This window comes from Cupressus sempervirens, chromosome 3 (assembly GCF_028749045.1).
Source record: "Cupressus sempervirens isolate cs-2001-9-10 chromosome 3, ASM2874904v1, whole genome shotgun sequence".
Taxonomy (NCBI): Eukaryota; Viridiplantae; Streptophyta; class Pinopsida; order Cupressales; family Cupressaceae; genus Cupressus; species Cupressus sempervirens.
This window is the reverse complement of record NC_143120.1, coordinates 752796728-752819386: the sequence shown is the minus strand read 5'-3', so window position 1 is coordinate 752819386 and position 22659 is coordinate 752796728. Positions and strand designations below refer to the sequence as shown.

General features: G+C 36.8%; 1 protein-coding gene across 7 annotated transcripts in view; it reads right to left on the bottom strand.

Moving 5' to 3' along the window:
- Positions 1–3705: 3705 nt before the first annotated feature.
- Positions 3706–22659, bottom strand: part of LOC149569009 (putative ubiquitin-conjugating enzyme E2 23) — a 111383-nt gene continuing 92429 nt past the window's right edge. For all 7 annotated transcript variants that reach the window (XM_089821814.1, XM_089821816.1, XM_089821817.1 and 4 more), the window contains 6 exons: positions 6352–6519; positions 5607–6236; positions 5406–5475; positions 4921–5060; positions 4494–4805; positions 3706–4375 (listed from right to left, as the gene is read on the bottom strand). In XM_089821814.1, coding sequence (XP_089677940.1) covers positions 4118–4375; positions 4494–4805; positions 4921–5060; positions 5406–5475; positions 5607–6236; positions 6352–6519 — 1578 coding nt within the window. In that variant the 3' untranslated portion in view covers positions 3706–4117. The remainder of the gene's footprint in view (positions 4376–4493; positions 4806–4920; positions 5061–5405; positions 5476–5606; positions 6237–6351; positions 6520–22659) is intronic.

Genomic DNA, 22659 nt, shown 5'->3' with positions numbered 1-22659 from the left:
AAATGTGACTTTTAATCTTATCCCTAAACCTAAAATAAGCTATTTAAGGCCCATCAGGTGGTGGAAATGTAGTTTTAGGGAATTTTGGGAGAAGGTATTGTGAAAAGGGTTTTTTATCTACAATCTAATAATTTTGTAGCCCATAGGGTATACAGTTGGTTCTGTTTACACTGTAATGCATGTAATAACTTCTTATTTCATATAATAGAAAATTTCTTTTTTGTTGTGTTCATGTGTATCTCGAGTTGTGCCCTCATTAGGTTTGATGAGCATTATATATTTGATGAAGGTAAAAGAATTGTGTTTATCATGTGAAAGTCGTGAATGTGAAGGTGTGATAAAGCCACGAGGCAGTTAAGTATGAAGTGAAGTGATTGTGTGGATTACAATGGATCTAAACAGGTAAAGGAGTTGGTGTTTTATTCGATTATTCTACCTATTGTTCCCTTACAATTGCAGTAATAAAATCCCTTAACCTGATGGATCCTAACATGTCTTTTATTGTAAATCTTTTAATAGGGTGGCACTTTAATTAATGTTATAAATCCTCTAAAAAGGCTACTCTTAATAGGGTAAAGCTCCTAACAAAGCTAGAGGTAAATCACTTAACTGAGTGGCACCTAACAATGTCTTTGTAAACCCCTAACAAGGTTAACCTCCTAATAGGGCGTACTTCAAAAGAGTGCACAATTTGTGGGTACTAGTTCCCATAGTGGTTTTCATCGGAATTGGGTTTCCATGACACCAAATATTTGTGTCAATATTTTATCATCTTGTGGATGTGTTTATGTGTTTGAAGTTTTCATTTGGTGTCATTAAGGTCATATTGAGATAATGATTTAAAGGTTAAAAAGTTGTTTATTGGGTAGATTACTGATTCACCCCTCACCCCACCGCCCCAATAATCTAATCTCGGGACTAACATAGTTTAAGATTCATTAATTATTAACTCAGTACTGCATTGTAAGTTCAATTTTGCCCATTAATTATTACACAATTTTGATCATTTCATTCAGAAATTAGAATCTTCTTAGTGCAAAAGAATGAAACTTAGAGTATGTTTTAAATCCATATTAGGCAAACTAAAATGAAGTTGCAAAATTTTCATTAATATGTTCCAAAAATTAACAATACTCAGAGTCCCTCCAAGAAACTTTAGGTAGGTTACAAGGTACTAAGGCAATGGACCAGTGGTATCCGTAAAATAAAATAAAAAATGGAAACCCTTCATTCCAAAATAGGTCATAGGGTGACTAATCATGGTCTAAGTAAATTACTTTAGAGAGCATAAACTTTGAATATTCATATACCCATTCATTTGTAACCTTGCATTTCATCTAGGAGAAATCATTTCCAAAGAAAATCCCTACCAATTCGCATTCAATTACTATGTTGCATCAATTGCTCAACATTCAGGTTCAAAATAAAAGGTTGTCAAGCTACATTTTGGCCTAGCTAGATAAGTTCGACTAAATCCCTTGGCTTTGGGATGCCCACCCCTATTTCATTAAAGACAACAATTGAAATGTAGTCTCCCGGGAATTATTCTTTGAAAATTGTGGATTTGCTCACGCTTATCCATATGACAAACAGAGTTTGTAGACAACTTGGCAATAAATAAAGGTGTTATATTCTCGATGTGATGTTGCATTAATTACATTAATTATTATTTAGTATTGGCTCATCAAAACAAGTCAACTCATGGAAAAAGTACTATTGGAATTTGATTTATCAAGAGAGTGAAATTTGAAACATCACCAATAAAATATATATTTTCCCATTGATAACAATAGATAAGCCAAAAAAATTCTACAAATTTGAAATGGTTGAAAAAACTCCCCAATAGAATAAAATATTTTTTCCTTCACATAAACTTTTTGCCAATCCACTTGATTATTTTTTTCTTTATAGGCAAACCATTTTAATAATATATTATATAATTTCCCCTACAATAATGTCATATTCACCACAATTTTCTAAAATTTTCATACGATTGAAAGAAATTGACAAATTTCTTGGATTGACACTATATCATACAATTGAAAGAAATTGACCAATTTCTTGGATTGACACTATCCCACTTTTTGTATCCCACTTCAAATTTGTTTGTACTCTAGTTTGTGCTTCACCTGTCAACTAGCCTTCAATAGAATGATGGCTCAATAGGATAACAATTGTTGGTCGTGATGCTAAGAATTTGACCACCGCGACTAGATGTTACAAATTGGACTAAACTTTGATTTTTTTTAGGGTGCCATGGGAGAGGCTTGGGCTCGATTTTTGTGGAGCAGGGGGGCCCATGACAATTTTTTAAGAGGGGCTAAAGATTTATTTGGTATCTTTTCCTATAAAATAGGAGTTCCAACTTTTTAGCCCTCTCAACTTAAACGGGTGAAAATGGGGTGAGGCAGCTTGGGGAAGAATTTTGTTATTTGTCAACAACCTACTCTTCATTTTCCACACAAAATGAAATAATCCCACCAAACAAATTTATGAAGAAATATAATTTCTATTTTTAAAATTCATGGGAACCAACCTTGAATTTAGAAACTAATTTTTTTAAGCGGATTCAAATATAAATCCATAGGACCGCTTCCCTTTTTAAATATTCGTAAGAAATCTCAGTGACACTTGCTTTATTTTTAAGGAAGAGTGTGCCCATGGGCCCCAGCCTTATTGAGTTACAGGCTATGTTCCTCTGATTGACAGAACTTGTGCTTCAACCAAGAGTCGCTAAAAGATGTCACGGATTAACTATATAATCGAATTATGTTTACTGGGATTTTTAACTTCATTTATTGATAGGAACCAGAAACTCCTCATAATTATAAAATTGTTATACATACAGCTAACATTTCACATCACATAAAAAAACAGAATCGGAATTTAAATAGCTGGTATTCAAACGGATGATCAGGTGGAATGACATTAAAAGAACAAAGCAACCAAGTGACCACTCTCGGTACCTTGGCATACAATATTCTATTTATATTCTAGCTGATGATTGCAGCCAACTCCACTTTGTTGTTTTTGTATTCTATTCTTTTAATATAGTTTGTGTTGTTTCTCTTTGATTTTCCTTGACTGATAGTTCTGTTCGTAACTTATTCTACAGAAATTCTTGCGGCTTTCTCGTAACAGGTAACAAGTTCCAATTGCAGCTTAAGGCACAGTTTCCCACTTTTGCACCCTTTAATTCAAAATTTTGTCATTCATATGGTAACATGCTAACATCTACACAAAATAAATTCCAACTTGGATGCTATCAAACAAAGAATCAAAGCCAATCAACTAGATTTGACAACCATGAATGTCAACTTTTTGTTTTTTACATTATTAACCTTTGCAAACCACTAAAATTAATATACAGACTACTGTGTGTTCTTCAATTTTGTGCCCTCGTGAGCAGAAAGATCCTACAATTGCACCTCTACTTGTCTCCTTGCATTACCATCCCGAAAAGTAAATGTCTATCTACATATGTTACGTACTCATTACCTTCATTTCAAATTTCTACATTCCTTAAGTACAAGATTATAATGAAGGTGCCTAGGGCAATGTTGTCTGGACGTAGTAAATCCACGACATTCCAAATGTTTTTCTTTTCACTGTGTTGCAAGCTTTCAGATAAAGTCCAATGTCATTTATTGATTACACATAATGGAAAGTTTCACATCAAACAGCTGCTATTTTTTGACAGGTGACTAATATACAGCACACTGGAAAGTCGAATTTCATTCAATCATAATGTAACAGTCAACAATACAAATGCTAGCACTTAGTTCTATAATATCATTTGTTGGTTTGGAATAAGGGTGGATATGCCACAATTCGATAGAATATTTTAACAAAGCACGGGCACCTTCTTCCATCCATCACAAATATAATACAAAGCATAGTACTGCAGTATCCATAATACAAATACAATTAATATGAACTCCACAATATCATTTGCAGATTCGTAGAATGCAGATATATCACAACCTGATTACAATTACAAAAAACTTTAATAGAATGGTTTATTAAAGTGTGGGCACCTTCCATTTGTCTAAGGTATTTATAAGACACAAACAGACAAAAAGAAAAGCAATTCATAGATTATCTAACATGCAATTACTTAGACATTGACCTGCAGACATTCCTCGTAATCTGCTCCAACTTCACTAAAGGCTGAAACAAGTTTGGGAATAAGCTTATCCAACATAATCTTGAAACCATTTGAACTACTACATTGAGAAACAGTCTTAGCATGTAGTGGCATCACTGCATCGCCTGGGAGAAATCCAACTTGAGTACCCTTCATATATGCATTACAGGCACCAAGTATATAACGACCACGTTTGTGAAAGTGCTCTCTAACAAATGATTCAAAATGCTGCAAGAATGTCAAGGAACAAAATCATATTTCTGTGGATGCCAATAAGCAAAAAAACGAAAAACATGCCCAGTATATTATTGAGATGAACAAAAGGCTTGGAAAAGAAAAATTATACCTTGGGTGGTTTACGCAGCAGGTATAACATTGATTTTAATGATAGCAGGAAAGCATTTTCATTATATGCAAGAGAGTTTTTCTCTGCTTCAGCTCTACCAATCTGTTTATCATATCCAGCCTCGTTGAAGTATGGCTTTGCATTCAATACAAGACTTTGAAGGGAAACAAGGACTTGAAGAATGCTTGAATTCTTAGGGTTCCAAACTTCAGTTCCTCTCCCTGTCCATGTGTTTAGAAGACTAAGGCAGATCTTCCCATTTTCATAAAGATTAGGATTTAGTTGTAAGCCACCAGAATGATAGTGTGCTGACTGCAGATATTGAACCATTCAACCCACAATTAAACAAAAAAAAAAAGAAACAGCATAAGCACTGACCAATGCATATTAAAAATTAAACATGAGATAGTATTAAAAATATGCTTACAGGCGGTATGCGAGGGTACTCATTTGGAAGATGAATATCAAAGAAAAAAAGACCATCTTGATATGGAGTGCCAACTGCTCCAGTAATTGCAGCCCGCAGTAAATCCATCCGGTCTTCATAAACTCTAACGTAAATAGAATCTGTCCAATTAGAGTAAGATTATTGTGTATTCAATCCAGAACATGGAATGGATCAGCTAAAATCATGCCCATAACAAATCAACTTGATTTCGATTATGTATGCCTGAAAAAAGAATATTTCTGGAGGCTTGTGTAATAAGTCTCTCCGTCGATTTAAAAATGGCTGTGTTTTTTATAAGGGAGTGCAGAGCTTGAATATTTCTAAATATTAGAAAACTGCACTCCTGAGATACTTAGGATCATAAAAATCACTCAAGATATCACTTATAGTGTGTAGGTAAAGATATAGATGTGCATATGAGAAAACCCACAAATAATTTCAAGACCCAAGCCTGCAGTACTTACCAGGTAGATTGTTTTCTAGGATAGCCCATTCTTGTTGCACTTTCTTTATCCATTGATGCTGGCTGCTACACTGCATACAAGGATCAAAGTTTTTGTGACAACACATTTTCTACTCTTCGAAATCCTATAAACACAAACACATCTTCCTAAATGCTTGTTAAATAAATTTCCTCTTAAGGGGAAAAATGTAATAAGTAAAACCTGGCTGGTTTTAAGAAAGAAGAAATGGTCATTGGGATCTGTAACACTGTCAAACTGTTTGAAGTGTCCAAATTGATTGTTGCCAAGGGCAGAAACATTGGACAAATAATCTTCCTCTTTTTTCTGCTTCTCAACAGCATGGAGTGTCAACTTTTCTGAATCAGCGAGACTCTTTCTGATATTCCAGCCTTGGTCCTCAATTCTACTATGAGTGCCTAATTCAGCTTTTGAAGCCTGTATTTCTGCTTCTTTAATCTCTCCTAGTGAAACTGCTGAGCTATATGTAGTTTTCAATCTATCCCCAGCACTCATGGAAATAGACTCTGACAGATGATACTCTGAACCTCTTATGAGCTCCTGCTCTTGCCACATGCTCCGTCCAGAGCTATTGAGTATATGTTTCTGGGAAGGTTCTCCTTGAGTACTTGCCACATTTGAAAGCAGTCGTGATCCTTGGAACCCAAGCAAGCCTCTAGCAAACTTTGCAACAATTTCAAATGCAGTCTGAGAAATTGAAACAGAAACACCACTGGTTTGACTTAAGATTTCTTTTGCATTAACTTCCTGTTGTCTATTTGCAATACCATGACATCCATGTGTACCAATCTGAGCTGAAGAAGCTTCATCAACCTGGCCATAGCATTTATCTATCAGTTGAATCAACATACATCCTGAAATTGAAAACTTAGCAACATCATAGCCAATAGAACCAACCAAAAGGAATTTAGTAAGGCGTCTGCCTCACCTGCCATTCTTTCTTATTCATGTAAACTTCATCAGAATCATTAGTTCCCCAATTAGCAGAATTCTCTTCCCCGTCCTCGGTATCCTCTTCATAGTCATCCTCCTCAGAGCTACTCTCAGTTGGAACAACATCATCTCTGGAAACAACAATAATAGCTTGTGGTCCAACCTAAAATTAAAAATTGGAAAAGGTTTTACAATCATGCCCATGCGCCAAGAATGTTGTCACTCAATCCAAGTAAAACAAAACTGCCCCAACAAAAGAAAAGGAAGCAAGAACATGTGTAACAGCACTGCAAATGCGATTGTACTACACAAAAGTAGCATTTCATTATTTTACTTGTGGTTCTGTAAAATAACACCCCCATGTGAATAAGATTGCCTCCAAAAAAAGCAAATGAAGCAAGAACACATGTAATGACATTGCAAATGCAATTCTACTACAGAAATTTAGAAGTTAAGAATTCATTATAACTACATGCAATTCTGTAATTAACCCCCAATCTGCATACTTTAACATAAACTCTTCATTAGCTAAGTATTTATAATGAACATAAAAATTCGTCATAATAATCTTAGATTCTACAAAATACCAAAATTGCATATCAAATACCATTCTACAAATCAGCAACTTCTCTAAAAGTTTAACATGATTACAAAAGTTTTGACGAGTCATGAGACCAATATGTTGATGTTATGAAGATCATTGCAGATGTAATAGCACTGCCTCTTCAGTATGTGACTTTCAAATGCATTGATCTCTTTGAATTTGTATGAGGAATAAACCGAGAAGAGACATGTCCCATGGGGATATGTCTATTCATTAATATACTTAATATAATGGAAAATTTAATAATAGTTGTGTGTGTGTGTCTATATATATATATATATATATATATATATATGAATCATTGTAATTATATTAACTTATTTTTGATCTCACAAGTTTATCCTACTAAAGCTACCAAAACATCAACACTCCCTCTTAGATAGGGAGGCTAAACAGAGGACACGTATTAATATTAGGTTTGGCAAATTTTAAAGATATCTCTGATTTGAATATATCCACCATTTGGATATCATATTTGATATCATGAGTATTGGTTTTCCAGAATATATATACATGATACTCACCAAATACTCAAAAAGTTTTGATATCTCATCTAATATCATGAGTATTGGTCTCCCAAAATATCAATGATATTCACCAAGTACTCAAAAGGTTTTGATATCACATCTGATTTCATGAGTATTGGTCTCCCAAAATATCAATGATATTCATCAAGTACTCAAAAAGGTTTGATATCACCTCTGGTATCATGAGTATTGGTGTCCCAGAATATCAATGATATTCACCAAATACCTTGAGTAATGACCTTCCAAAATGTTGAGATGAAAGATATTCACCAAGTACTATGAGTAATGGCCTCCCAGAACATCAAGTCACATGATATTCACCAAGTACTTTGTGCAATGGCCCACCAGAATATCAATTTGAATAACATTCACCATGTACTCAAAAAATGTTTATAAGGTATGTGCACACACATTCTCACAATGCTTACCATATAAACATCCACCATGCAAAGTATTGTCCATCATGATCTGTATAGACATCGTAAGATATCCAAGATAAAGTTATTGTAAGATCGTCCCCTTTCAATAACTTCTACAAATACAAGTGACGTCATTTGGAAGTTGTCACTTCCTCATGATGTACATGGGGGTAGGCCCATTAAAATCAATCACAAGGTATATTCATGAATCACGGTCCTCTTGACTGCTACAATTTATTTATTACTGGAGAATCCATCTCAACATCGTTTACTCCCTCTGAATATCAATCATATGAGCTCCTCATCCAATGATGTGTCTAATGGAGTTTCAAACTCCCTTTGGAATCTGATATCAATCTTCCTTTACCTTTGAATAAGTGTTAGACTCGCTCTTCCTACGATAATATTCTTGGAGGAAAAGATCAAAAGGTACATAGCTCTTATAGTACGAATTAGGATGTTACTAATTCGACTCATGCCTATTACAAATAACAACATAAATGATTATAACTCTTCATGTTATATTTTCAATAATAAGAATGGGATTACATTAAATAATTAAGCTATAATAACAAATATTAATTAAAATATAATTATACCTTAACTTTACCATTTTATATTCCATGATGGATCACCTCAAATTAAATCTTCTACATTTAATCACCTAGTGAGTACCTTAATGCCAACATGGCATGTATGATCCACCTATGAGGGGTCATTCCTTGAATACCCCTTATTGACCATTTCGTGGTATGCATCATTTCATATCTCTTTCCCATGTCATTTCCTACATTTAAAGTCTTTCCAATGCTTTAAATGCTTTATATTGTCTTTCTTACTATTTGAATGGGTCGGACCAATAAACGGGTTGCCCTATTTTATTCTTCTCTCTTAAAGGCTGATTTGTCATATATATATATATATATATATATATATAAACCATCATACAATCTATGCATAATGGTCCTTTTTTTCTGATGGTCTCTCCTATTTTATTTGTATTAGATCTGTCCCATACAATATGGGTGTATCGCATACGTTTTTGCCTTTCGAAAAGATTAGCTTCAATAATATTATTTGCAGAACCCGCCCTTTCTATCCTGTAAGATTTTATCATCCTTCCAATTGGAGATCGGCAAATGTGCATATCCATAGAATAACATACCCTTAATAGATATATTCTCACAGCAATACTTATCATAGAGGATTTGTGGGCTGACTTGGAGGTCAAATAGAACTGATTCGTTATCTTATTTCTATCTCCCAATAACATATATGCATTTGTGTGTAGGTCATTGCTACGTGATCATTCTTCCTCATGTCCAAAGTATATACATTTTATTTTTTTCTGATTTGCATAATACATGCTCCATATTAATAAGTATATTATGTACAACATAATATTAATCTATCTTCTGCTAAGTGCCCCTAAAATGCTAAGATGCCTGATGCGTCCTTCCTGACCTTCATCATGTCCATTCTTCTCTATCGATCGATTTGTTTTCCAATATCCTCCTTCAGTGTATGGTGCAAGACATTGGTCCCTTAAATAATTTGTTATTTTCCCCGTAGTTGCTTACTATTCTAGAATTGCTTTGACTGGTTGGATGCAAACTGTATTCTCAGATCACCTATTCTTTTTGAGTTTTCTTCTGTTTGGTATAACTCCTGAATGTAATAATAATAAATATTCTATGTAATCTGATATCCTTCCCTATCCTCCTCATTTGTGCGCTGAATATCTCTGTCTTGTTTGGTCTGACATTTTCCTGCTATGCTTTATCGCTGACTGTATGCTTAGAGAATTTTTAATAATGAGTATTGACTATATATTTTTATAATGGATGACCTCTAAGTCTTCTTGCTAGCCTGGCAATGGGCAGTCTTAGTACAGGCGTACTATTACAACCAGGTTTTGATACCATGTTGATGTTATGAAGATTGTTGCAAATGTAATGGCACAGCCTCTTCGATATGTGTTTTTCAAATGCATCGATCTCTTTGAATTTGTACGAAGAATAAATCGAGAAGAACAAGTCCCGTGGGGACATGTCTATTCATTAATATAATGCCAAACTTAATTATAGTTGTGTGTGTGTGTGTGTGAATCATTGTAATTATATTAACTTCTTTTTGATCTCACAGGTTTATCCTACTAAAGCTACCAAAACATCAACACAAACAAAGTATAAAGTCATTTCAATCACTGCAATTCAGGCACAAGTAATATCAACTTTGAGATGCCTCATGTTCGACAAAGCAAACCCATTTATCAGGCATGTCAAAAATCTGCATCAGTGTCCTCTCAACTTTGGTATTTGAAAAGTAAATACAAGAATTTCTCGATTTCAATATACCAGAAGAAAAATAAATCAAATACACTACAGATATAGCTGATGAATAAATTAATCCACAAAATGGAGTTCAGCTAATCTTAACAAATACAACATTTTTTTTTCTAGACTTGGAAAAATCTCCTTTCTGGGAAACCTTTGTCTTAGCACCACAATGTGGCATATGTTCCATTGAATTCATCAAGACTTGCAATCAGACTTGTTAGTCAGTCTCATAGGGATTTGAACCTGGGACTCCACTTCGGAAGCCCCAAGGCTTTTGATACTTCATCTGATCCCATTTGACCTAGCATTCACATAGTTGTTTATGCATATTCTGTAATAAAAGAACTAAGTGGGCCATTTTCTGATCTTTATCATATGCATTCTACATGTGCACACTGTAAGTCTCCTCATGAAAAAAGGGCAATCTGGAAGGGATATAAATATGAAGATGTTATGGGCACTAAAATCAACCATGGTTATCTTATTTGATGTATGTGGCAATATGATTCCAACGAAATCATTCAAGAGAAATCATTTTGGAACATGAACTATGGCAGATCTTCATTTATATTATCTGTCATATTTTTTTTAATAGGTTTTCTCACTACTGGAAAAATGTATCCATTGTCCCAAAAGATTAAATTTACATCATGTTCATCTTCAAGCAGTTAAAGCTCTGATCACCTAACCAACAGTTATTAAGAACATCAATTTTTTTTTAGCAAACCACTGACCTCCAGACTCCAACTATATCATGCTCAATGCCTAAGCAAAGTCAATTATTTTTTCATAGTATAATATTTATGTAAGTAATCATTGTGTATTGCAGTTTTTTCTCTTTGGATGATTATATATGATCATGATCAGTGAACATTTTGGTTGCTAGGTTGATTTAAAGGCTTATTGATTGTCACGCTGAGACATCAATAAGTAGAGAGATTTTGTAATTGTTGTTCAACCTTGAATAAAGGCATCATAAATTTTGTGCGCTGGATTGTTTCCCTCGAGGAGGAAGGTTTTTTCCCAAGATAAAATTTGTTTTCTGAATTTTAATTTTATTTGTTGCAATTCTTTTTACTTCAGATTTCTAAATTTAATATGGTATCAAAGTGGGTCTGATAAATTCGATTCAGAACCAGAAGTATCTAAGTTATCTGTGTTACTTGATTCTCTTTCAGTTGTCTATTTTCAGTGTGTGAAAAATGGTGAATGGTTTGAAGGTTGGAGATAGATTAGATGGCTTTTCAAATTTTACTTCTTGGAAGCCTAGAGTTCTTATTGCACTTAAAGAGAATGACCTAGATTATGTTAATTATAATGTTGCAGAGCCATCTGAGGAAGCTGAAAGCACTCAATAGAAAAGGAATAAGATTGTGGCTAAGAAGATTATGATTGATTCAGTTAAGGATTATTTGATTCCCATTATCTCAAAACTAGAATCAGCCAAGGAGATGTTTCAGACTCTCAAGAGTCTGAATGAGTCCAACAATACTAGTAGAGCTCTTGCCTTGCGATGTCCATTGTTGCATGTGAAAATGGGTAGAGGGGAATCTGTAGTTTCATACTTTATGACAACTACAGAGTTAAAGGATCAACTCCATGCAACTGGTGAATCATTTGCAGATAAAGATTTAGTTATGCTTGCTATGAATAAACTTCATCACTCTTGGGAGTCTCTAATTCAAGGTGTGAGTGGGAGAGATAAGCTTCCAAAATTTTGTAGACTAAGAGCTAATTGCATTCAAGAAAAATGCAGATAAAAAGCAAAAGAAAATGGATATAAAAGCAGTGTTATCCAGGTATGTGTTCCTGGTATTGTTTCAGCTGTCCCCATCTTGGAAATATCTTAGGGACTTGGGGACGGCTAGGGGACTTTGACTTTGACTTCTAGAACAAATTTGACTTTGACTCTAAAAGCAACGCAAATTGGCATATGAATTTTGCTAATTCTTATATTTTCTTTTAAGCTTCTATTATGTATAATCGTATGCTTTTCCATGTTTCCATATGAAAATTTTTAATTTCTCTATATGTTTTAATTTTCCTTATTGTTATATAGTCATCCCTAAAATTGGCCAAAAAAATAATCCCGAAAACTCATTCCCTCGTCCCTATCGTACTCATCCCAAAAATTTAGGTTAACACTGCATAAAAGTTGTCATAAAGATGATCATGTACTTGCAGCACACACTTCAAAAGAAAAAGGGAACAAAGGAAAGTTCAAAAAATTCACACATAAAAAATTTGAGTCGGCCTCTGACTCCAAGAAAGGGAAAAGGGATCTTTTTAGGATCTAGTGCTTTAGATGCAACCAGTGTGGGCACTTTGCTAGAGATCGTAGCTCTAGACCATTTGCTAGAGATCGTAGCTCTAGACCAAGCCCTCAAGCTGCTACTGTAAATGTAGGAAATTCATCTCCTCAAAAGGAGTCAATTAAAAGTTCTGAGGGATTCTTATCTATTTCTGCACTTTCTAGCAATGTTCCTCTAAACAGTGATACATGGCTGATTGACAATGGAGCATCCCACCATATTACTGCTTACCGAGAACACATCTTTAACTTGGAAGAAAATGATTCTCATCTTCAAGTCATTATTGATGATGATGCAAGCTATTCTATTAAAGGTGTTGGATCTGCATCTTTTCAATTGGATTCTGGAATCCCCTTCACTTGAGTGATCCCCTTTGTTCTTGGCATAAAAAGGAATCTGATCGCTATATCAGCATTAGAAGACGAAGACTATCATGTTGCATTGCCGATGGAAAAGTCCTCGCATGGAAAGAGAACTCCAACATTCAATCAGCTCGTGAGATTGGAGTTCATCATGACAGCCTCTACAAGCTTTTATGTTTCTCCCATTCAAGCTTTAGCTCATGATACTTCACATTCAAGTGAACTTTGGCACAAGAGGGTTTGGTCACCTTAATTTCAGTACTTTATCTTCTATTGAGAAGGTTGTGGTTGGTCTTTCTAAGCTGAACCAAAATCATAAAGGAGTTTGCAACACATGCATTCTAGGTAAGAACATTAAGAGCATTTTTCATAGTAGTGAAAGTAGAGGCAAAAACATCCTAGAATTAATTCATTCTGACTTATGTGGTCGTATGTCAGTTGCTTCTCTTAGTGGGTTTTGGTATTTATGTTACATCATAGATGATTTTTCTCATAAGTGTTGGATTTATTTTCTTGAGTCTAAAGAATTTGATGAAATGTTGCCCCACTTTAAAGAATTTAGGGAACTTGTTGAAAACCTATTTAACAAGAAGATTAAGATTCTTAGATCTGATAATAAAGGAAAATATATTTCTGGTGTCTTTCATAACTTGTGTTGAAGCTGAGATTAAGAGGGAGCTTTGTGTCCCTTATACTCCTCAACAAAATAGTGTAGCAAAACAAAAGAATAGGACAATTGTTGAGGTAGCTAAAGCTGGGGTCCCATGGAGGGGGACTTTCTAAAAAATAGAGCAGTCATCACTAAGATTTTTCAGGAATCTTTAAAGCTGAGTGGTACCATGAGTCATAAAGTATATTAAAGCTTAAAAATTGAGGTCCTAAACTTAGGGAAGTTTGGCAGATTTGAGATTAAACTATCAAATAAAAAAATTTAAAACTTTCTTTTCTTTCAAAATTTTCTTCTATTTGTTGACATGTGGCACAAGGTTTTCCTAAGCTGGTGGAGCTATTTCCAGCCTCACCCCATTTTCTGTTAAGCATTAATGCTGATGGTATTCCTATGGGGGAGTATCCTAGCATTGCTGGAGACTTGGATCAGAGGTTGTGTCTTGCATTGATGACAGAATTTGTCATTGGTGTCAACATACTAGTTATTCTATGAAGACTAACAGAGCAGCAGCGACAGTTTGGCTTCACGAGAATCAAGGAATGAAGATGAGCTTATGCGACTTGGAATAATGTTCTACAGTGTATAGATGCTACAATTAACAGCGAGTGCAGAAATAGGAAGAAAGTGCAAAGTTATTAAAGATTTTGTAAAGATAGTGTTCAGACACAGCGTCCCGTTAAGCAATTACTGTTGTTCGGGTTATATCTCCTAACAAAGATAAAGTTTGGTTAAGTGGACTTGGACAGAGGTAGAAGACATGGTGAAGATGTTGTGGTCAAATGTGCACATCCAGATGAGCATTGAGTGAAGAGTTATTTAGACTGTGAGCTGACAATTTGAGTGTAGTTATGAAACACTGTAATATTGTAGTGTAATGTGTAATTGTAATATCTTAAGATGGTCCTATATTATTATTGTAAATTGGAAAGGCCTTGCCACAAGGCCAACTCAATAATTTATTTTAGGACTTGGTATAAAGGAAAGGTTATTTCCTTGTTGTAGTATGCGGAAATGTGATTGTGAGACCAAGTGCAGATATTGTGTAAATGCAAGTATGGAAATTTTTGTATGAAATCTAGTGAATCTGATAAAGAATATATTTTGATCAGAGAAGTGTTTTGTGCAACTGAGGTACAATGAGCTTACAAAGAGACTGTATTTGGCACAGAGTGTTTGTTGGACAATTGTATACTTGTATTATTTTGAGAAGGATAGTACTAAGGCCAATTGGACAGTGAGTTCGATGGTCTTGCCCTGAACTTGTTTGGACCATGGATCCTTCTGTCTTCCACAAATCCTAACAGGGTTGGAATCTCCTAAAGGGATTCAATGTCTCTTAATAGGGTCTAATATGTACTGAATGTATTTCATTGACTCCTAACAAGGTCCATCCTTTTACAAGGAACTTATATATTAGTACATCATTTTGTGGGTACCATCCCAACCAGGGTTTTCCCTCTGATCAAGGGTTTCCCTAGTTAACAGATATGGTGTTATTGTGTATGATGGTCTTTCTATGTTTGTCACATCTACTATTTACATGTTTTGGAATTAATCAGGATATTAAGAGTTGTCTTGATTGCATAATTGATTCACACCCCCCCCCCCCCCTCTCAATTATCTTGGTGGACTTTACTTTCTAACAATTGGTATCAAAGCATCAGGTCCTTGAAGGAAAAGCTTAACAACTTAAGGAGATCTATGGCACAATTCAGGAAAGAAAGTCCGAAGTTTGATGGAGTTAACTATGATGGTGATAGTTGGTTGTGGCATAAGTGATTTTATCATATCAACTTTGATAATGTTGTGAAGGTCAGTACTACATTTGTAGTTAGAGATTTGCCTAAAATTGTAAAACCTGCTAACATGGTGTGTAAGGAATGTGCAATGGCAAAACAGAAGAAATGTTCATTCCCAAAATAAGAAATTTACTACATTTGTGAAGTTGGAAATTGTGCACACCGATTTGAGTGGTCCTACAATGACAAGCATTCTATGGTGAAAGGTTTTTTACGATTCTTGTTGATGATTTCACTAGAATGATGTGGGTAGCATTTTTTAGAGAGAAATTTTAAGCTTTTAAGAAATTCAAAATATTTAAGAATAGAGTTGAAAAATGAATCTGGCTTACAAGTTAAATGTTTGAGATCTTATAGAGGTGGAGAGTTTACTTCAAATGAGTTTAATAGTTTTTGTGAAGAAAATGGCATTAAAAGACATCTTTCAGCCCCTAAGACACTTGAGCAAAATGGGATAGCAGAACGAAGAAATAGAACAGTGACAAGTACATCAAGAGCGACGATGCTTGAGAACAATGTTTCTAAAATCTTTTGGAGAGAAGCAGTATATATAGCAGTGTACACTATTAACAGAGTACAAATCAGACAAGGCACTAGTAAGACACCTTATGAACTTTGGTTTGAACATGCACCCTAAGTTAAGTATTTTAGAATCTTTGGAAGTAAATGTTACATCAAGAGAGATAATGACATTGGAAAGTTTGATTCAAGGAGTGATGAAGGTATGTTTCTTGGATATTCATTGAAAAATAAAGCATATAAATGTTTTAATCAAAGAACTAAGACTATTGTTGAGAGCGCAAAAGTAAGAGTTGATGAGAAATTTAGAATTCAGGAAAGAAAACTTGATTACAATTATGATGAAGAAACTAATCCAAGGCTTAAAAGAAGATATGTTGATTAAGAATTATTTTATGAGACTGAGACTGATTTGCAATATGAAATTCAGAAAGAAGTACAAGTGCAAGAATAGAGAGAAGAGCCAAGATCTGAATCTAGAGTTGAAGTCAAAGTTGAAACGGTGACACCTAAAAGAAATTTGATAAAGAATCACCCTATTGATGAGATTATTGGAAGCAAAGATAGAGGAGTTATGACAAGAAACAATGTACAAGAAGAGCCATGTTTGATTTCTCAAACTGAACCTAAAAATGATGATGAAGCTAGTAAAGATGATTTTTGGGTTAAAGCTATGAAAGAAGAACTAGATCAAACTAAAAAGAATAACACATGAGAATTGGTTCCTAGACCTAAGGATAAGAATGTTATTGGAACAAAGTGGGTATTCAGAAATAAGATGAATAAACAAGGTGAGGTTGTAATAAACAAAGCAAGATTAGTATGTAAAGGTTATTCATAACAAGAAGGAATTGATTTTGAGGAAACATTCGCACCTGTTGCTAGAATAGAAGTAGTAAGAATGTTTTTGGCATATGCAACTAACAAAAATTTCAAAGTGTATCAGATGGATGTCAAATCAACATTTCTAAATGGTGAGCTAGAAGAATAGGTATACATTGAGCAGCCTGATGGTTTTCCTCTGATAAATCAAGGAGATATGGTTTGAAAGTTGAAAAAAGCATTGTATGGATTCAAACAAGCACCTAGAGCTTGGTATGCGAGACTGGATAAGCATTTGTCAAGTTTGGGATTTGCTAAAGATAATGCTGATATTAACTTGTATTTGAAAGAGATTGGCAATGGTTTACTAATTGTTATGGTATTTGTGGATGATATAATCTTTGGAGGTGATGACGAAGAAAGTGAAGCATTTGCAGCAGAGATGAAAGAATTTGAGATGAATATGATTGGTGAGATGAAGCATTTCTACGGATTACAGATTGTTCAAAACAAAAATGGTATTTTCACATCACAAGCTAAGTATTTAAAAGATCTGTCGAAAAGATTTGGTTTGGAAAATTGTAAACCTGTTAGAACACTTATGATAACTGGTCACAAATTGTCTAGCAAAGACGAAACTCCTACAGTTGAGCGAAAAAAGTATAGATCTGTGATTGGAGGATTGCAATACTTAACACACATGAGACCTAATATATCTAATGCAGTTGGTATTGTGGTAAGATTTCAAGCTGATCCTAAAGAGTCATATTATGCAATAGTAAAAATAATTTTCAGATATTTGAAGGGTACACCTGATTTTGGATTATGGTATGATAGATCAAATGACTTTACCTTATGTGCATACACTAATGTAGATTGGGTAGGAAGTGTAGATGACAGAAAAGGTACAAGTGGTGAAGCATTCTTCTTAGGAGGAAGATTGGTTTCTTGGCTAAGCAAGAAACAAGATTGTATTTCACAAAGTATGACAGAAGCAGAGTATGTAGCAGCAGCAAATAGTTGTAACTAGATCATTTGGATGAAACAAATGTTGAAGGACATAGAGATTGAGTTTACAAAAATTGTTATCAAACATTGTGATAACACAAGTATGGTAAGTATGTCAAAGAATCATGTGTTACATTCGAAGACAAAGCATATATCTATTAATTATCACTTTTTGAGAGAGAAAGTTGTAGAGAAAGAGATAAGATTGGAATATGTGAGCACAAAGGAGTAGATAGCAAACATATTTACAAAACCTTTGCCAAATGATACTTTTGATTACTTGAGAAGTATTATTGGGGTTATGCCCCAGCCTACTTTTGAGTAGTTGATGTCGTCAGGAAACAGTGTATCAGGAGGCTCCCGACGGTGTTTCAGGATGTTCCCAACAGTGTATCGAGAGGCTCCCAACGGTGTTTCAAGATGTTCCCGATCGGGAGGTTCCCGATGTTCCCAACGGTGTATCGGGAGGTTCCCAACGGTGGATCAGGATGTTCCCGATGGTGCATCGGGAGGTTTCTATCAGTGTATTGGGAGATTCCCGACGGTGCATCTAGAAGTTTCTGTCAATGTATCAGGATGTGTGCCGTCAGGCCGACATGTATCGAGATGTATCCAGAAGGTTCTATTATTACAGTTGGCATGTTGTATGTGGCCGACGGATACCTTCAAGAAGGTTCCTCGAACAGTATTTATATTTCCCTTCGGGATCATTGTAATCATCAAGAGAACCTAATGTAATATCTTGGCATATGCGAATAATAATAAGAGTTCTGCTGTTCGTGTTCGTGTTCATTATCGGTGTGCAATTCTTAATTAACCTATGCGGTAAACATTTGGCGCCGTTGCCCGATGGACCTGGAAAGGCAGGAGAATGAAGAGTAATGCCGAATCAGCTGAACAAGAATAAGAACAAGCTAAAAGAAAAGGACGAAATACGCACCGCACATGGAGATTTGATTTTGGCGCAGCAAGCCCAACGCAGAAAGAGATTCCAGAAGATTGCTGCCGACGGGCGCGGAAGCATTGTTGGAGGAGACGCGACAGCGGGTGGAATTGGTAAAAGAGGCAAGGGAGGAGTTTTTGAATTAGTGTTCGCCGAGGGAAGACAATCCAGATGGAAGAGAATCGACTCACACGACTCGGAGTGCCGAAGGAGCAAGAGCGTGGAGTGAACTCTTCATCCAGGATCCACTTCCAGAAGGAACAGATTCACTTAACGGAGACCCTTCTTCACCAAATACAGCTGTCGGGATACCAAGTGTGAGCATCGGAATACCAAGCGTGAGCGTCGGGATGGCAGGACCAAAGGAGAAGTTACCTAAATTTGATGGTGATGGAGCAGCTAATCCTATCCGACATTGTAAAACCTGTGAAACAATTTGGAGAGCTAATGGCATAACGGATACAAATGAATGGATGAGGCAATTTCCGGCAACCCTACGAGGTGTTGCAATTGATTGGTTTACTGATACCGATCCACAAAATTTAAACAGCTGGGATAACATTAAAAAGGAATTCATCGCCGAATTTCAACTCCTGTGCGACAATAATGAAATTGTAGCGGAGATATTGAATACTAAGCAAGGGAAGAATGAAACAGTCCGAGTCTTCGCACTAAAATTGAAGGACTTGATCAATAAAATGGAGAATAAGCCAGCTGACGGGTTACAGAAACGATGGTTCATTGAGGGCCTTCACCCAAAGTTGCGGAAGAAGATGAAGATCGTGCCACCATTGACATACATTGAAGCGTATAACCGGGCAATGAATTTGGAAAGTGAGCAGAAGACCAAGAAGAAGAAGAAGAAGAATAGTTCATCCGATTCAAATGACGATGCCTCTTCAGGAGAAGATAGCAGTGATGATGAAGGCAGCAGCAAAAAGGTTCGTGCCCTTCAAAAGGACATGATTCGGATGATGAAGGAATTCAAGAACATGAACAAGGAGACTAAGGGCAATGAACTGTGGTGCACGGAGTGCAAGAGGGAAGGCCATACAAAGGGATCCTGCTCGAAAGAGCAATATTGTGAGATCTGCCAGATTATAGGACACTCGGTAAAGGAATGCCCTTTTAATCTGAAAACAAGAACACTGCAGCAAGTGTTCCTGACACAGGAGGCATCCCCGTCAAGAGGGAACGGGAACACCAGTACGGAAGGTGCCACATCGGGAGGATACAAAAATAATCGGCATGGTCAAAACAACAACAACAATAGTGGCAACAACAATAATGGCGGAAGAAGTCGAATCCAGTATGATGCCAATGGCCGACCGATAGTTCAACGCCGCGCATGCAATCTGTGGGGTCACTTCGCCCGAGAGTGTACAATGGCGAACACACCGAAGTTGCTATGCCTATGGTGTGGACCTGGCGATCATGATGATACTAAGTGCCCGAAGTCCGAAGTAAACTTGATTGCCGTCGGGACGGACGAGGAAGAAGTTCTAGCTATCACTCGGAAGCAGGCGAAGCTCTAACCTGATCCGACGGAGGAAAAGAAGAGACTGGAGGAAGCCCGTGCAGAAATTCAGAAAGCAACACAGGGAGAAACGGCACACCTGAAGGACACACCGGGTACCTCTGTACGGAACTGTGCAGAACAAAACATTGTAAGACAAATCTTGCAAGCCGAGGTACCCGTCAGGATCAATGATCTGTTTCTCACTATGCCTCAACTCCGTACGGCACTCACGAATACAGTCCCGATTGCTAAGCAACCAGTAGAGCGAGAAAAGGAGAAACAAGGAGACACAAGTGCAGAAGACCCGATGCTGTTAGCTCTTTCCTCTGGACGTTATCTGGCGGTTGTCGAAATGGGCATTCTCGGAACTGTGTTAACAGACACGATCATGGACGGAGGGTCTGGTGTCAATGTGCTGCCAGAAGATACCTGGAGGAAGTTGGGACAGCCGACATTGTGGCCACCCACCTTCCAATTGTTAATAGCTGATCAACATGGAATCAAGCCAGTGGGAATACTCACAGCGCAACCAGTGACAATTGGAACACAAACATTCCTATTGGACTTCGTGGTGATTCCTCTAAGGCGGAAAGGATACGATGCTATTCTGGGTCGGGGGTGGCTGATACAAGCCAAGGCAAAGCACGATTGGAAGAAAAATACTTTATCACTCGAAAGCAAAGGCCGGAAGTATGTTATCAATCTGCACACTCAGATGATCAGGGAAGAAGCCCTATCGTCAGACTCTGAAGGCGAAGAAGATGAAAAGGAGCAAAGTATGGAACCAGATCAAGAGGGAGTTCTACGACTGGAAGGAGATGATGAATTGGATTCAGTAAATGGTCTCTACCATTGGCAGATAGAGGATTATGAATTGTTTCAGAGATGCAATGTATTGACAATAGAAGGATACAGTAATGATGAATTTCCAAAGGAGTTTACTGAACTGAAGGAAGGCGATGCGTCACTCGATGTGACCCCAGCACATAAGTTCTCTGAAGGGGAACCCATCAAATACAACGAAGTCGCATTGCAGACCATGAATTTGGGAGATGAAGCCAAACCACGACACATACTGGTAGGAGACAACTGGGACCCAATACTAAAGGCAGTAGCATTCAAAATATTTTTAGAGCATAAGGATGTGTTTGCATGGACATACAAGGACTTGAAAGGAGTACCGCCAGAGTTGTGCGTGCACCGCATTGAATTGATTGAAGGAGCAATACCTGTAAGAAAGCGGCCCTATAGAATGAACAAAAATTATGTGGCATGGGTTACAAAGGAAATCAATCGGATGTTAGAGGCCGGCATTATTTTCAAGGTGCAGCCCAATGAATGGGTATCCCCGATAGTGATCTCACTGAAGGACTCCACTCAGATTCGAATGTGTTGATTTTCAATGCTTGAATGCCGTCACCATCAAGGATCCGTTTCCGATTCCATTCATAGACAGCATCCTGGAAGAGGTAGCGGGACACGAGATCTACTCATTTATGGATGGTTTTTTCGGCTACAATCAGATTTCCATCGTAGATGAGGATAAGCTGAAGACGACATTTGTCGTAGAAAATGGGGTGTATGCCTATAATCGGATGCCGTTTAGTCTGTGCAATGCGCCTGCGACATTTCAACGAATCATACTACACATTTTTTATAAGATGTTTGTCGGAAACTCCAAGGCATTTTTGGATGACTGGTTGGTGTTCAGTGCGGAGGACAAACACTTGGCAGCATTGGGCGAGTGTATGGAAAGGTGCCGACGTGCACGCCTAGCCCTGAATCCGAAGAAGTGCAGATTTATGGTTCCTTAGGGCAGGTTGGTCGGACACATAGTTTGTAAGGAGGGACTGAAGACAGATCCGGACAAAGTGCGAGTCATATTGGAGATGCAGCCATCCACCAATGTAACGGAGGTAAAATCTTTCCTTGGACATATAGGCTATTATAGACGCTTCATCAAAAATTTTGCCAAGGTAGCATTTCCACTGGATAGGTTGACGTGCAAGGGAGAATCATTCCGATGGGAAAAGGATCAAGATGAAGCATTTGAAGGGCTCAAACTAAGGTTGGCTACTGCACCCATCCTGGCCTACCCGGATTGGAATAAGGAGTTTCATGTGCATGTTGATGCATCCAACTATGCGATCGGAGCAACTCTCGCACAAACAAGAAGCCACGGGTTGGATCATCCGATCTACTTCGCCAGTCGGTTACTATCAAAAGCAAAACAAAATTATAGTACGACCGAACGAGAAGCATTAGGGATGGTCTATGCTGTGCAAAAATTCCGACATTCCTTGCTGGCTACTCCGTTTGTGTTCTATGTCGATCATCAGGCCTTGTTGTATATGATCAATAAACCAGTCATTCAAGGAAGGAGTTTACCTTCAAGATCATCGTACGGCCAGGAAAGAAACATGTAAGCGCCGATCATTTGTCACGTATCAGAATAGGAGA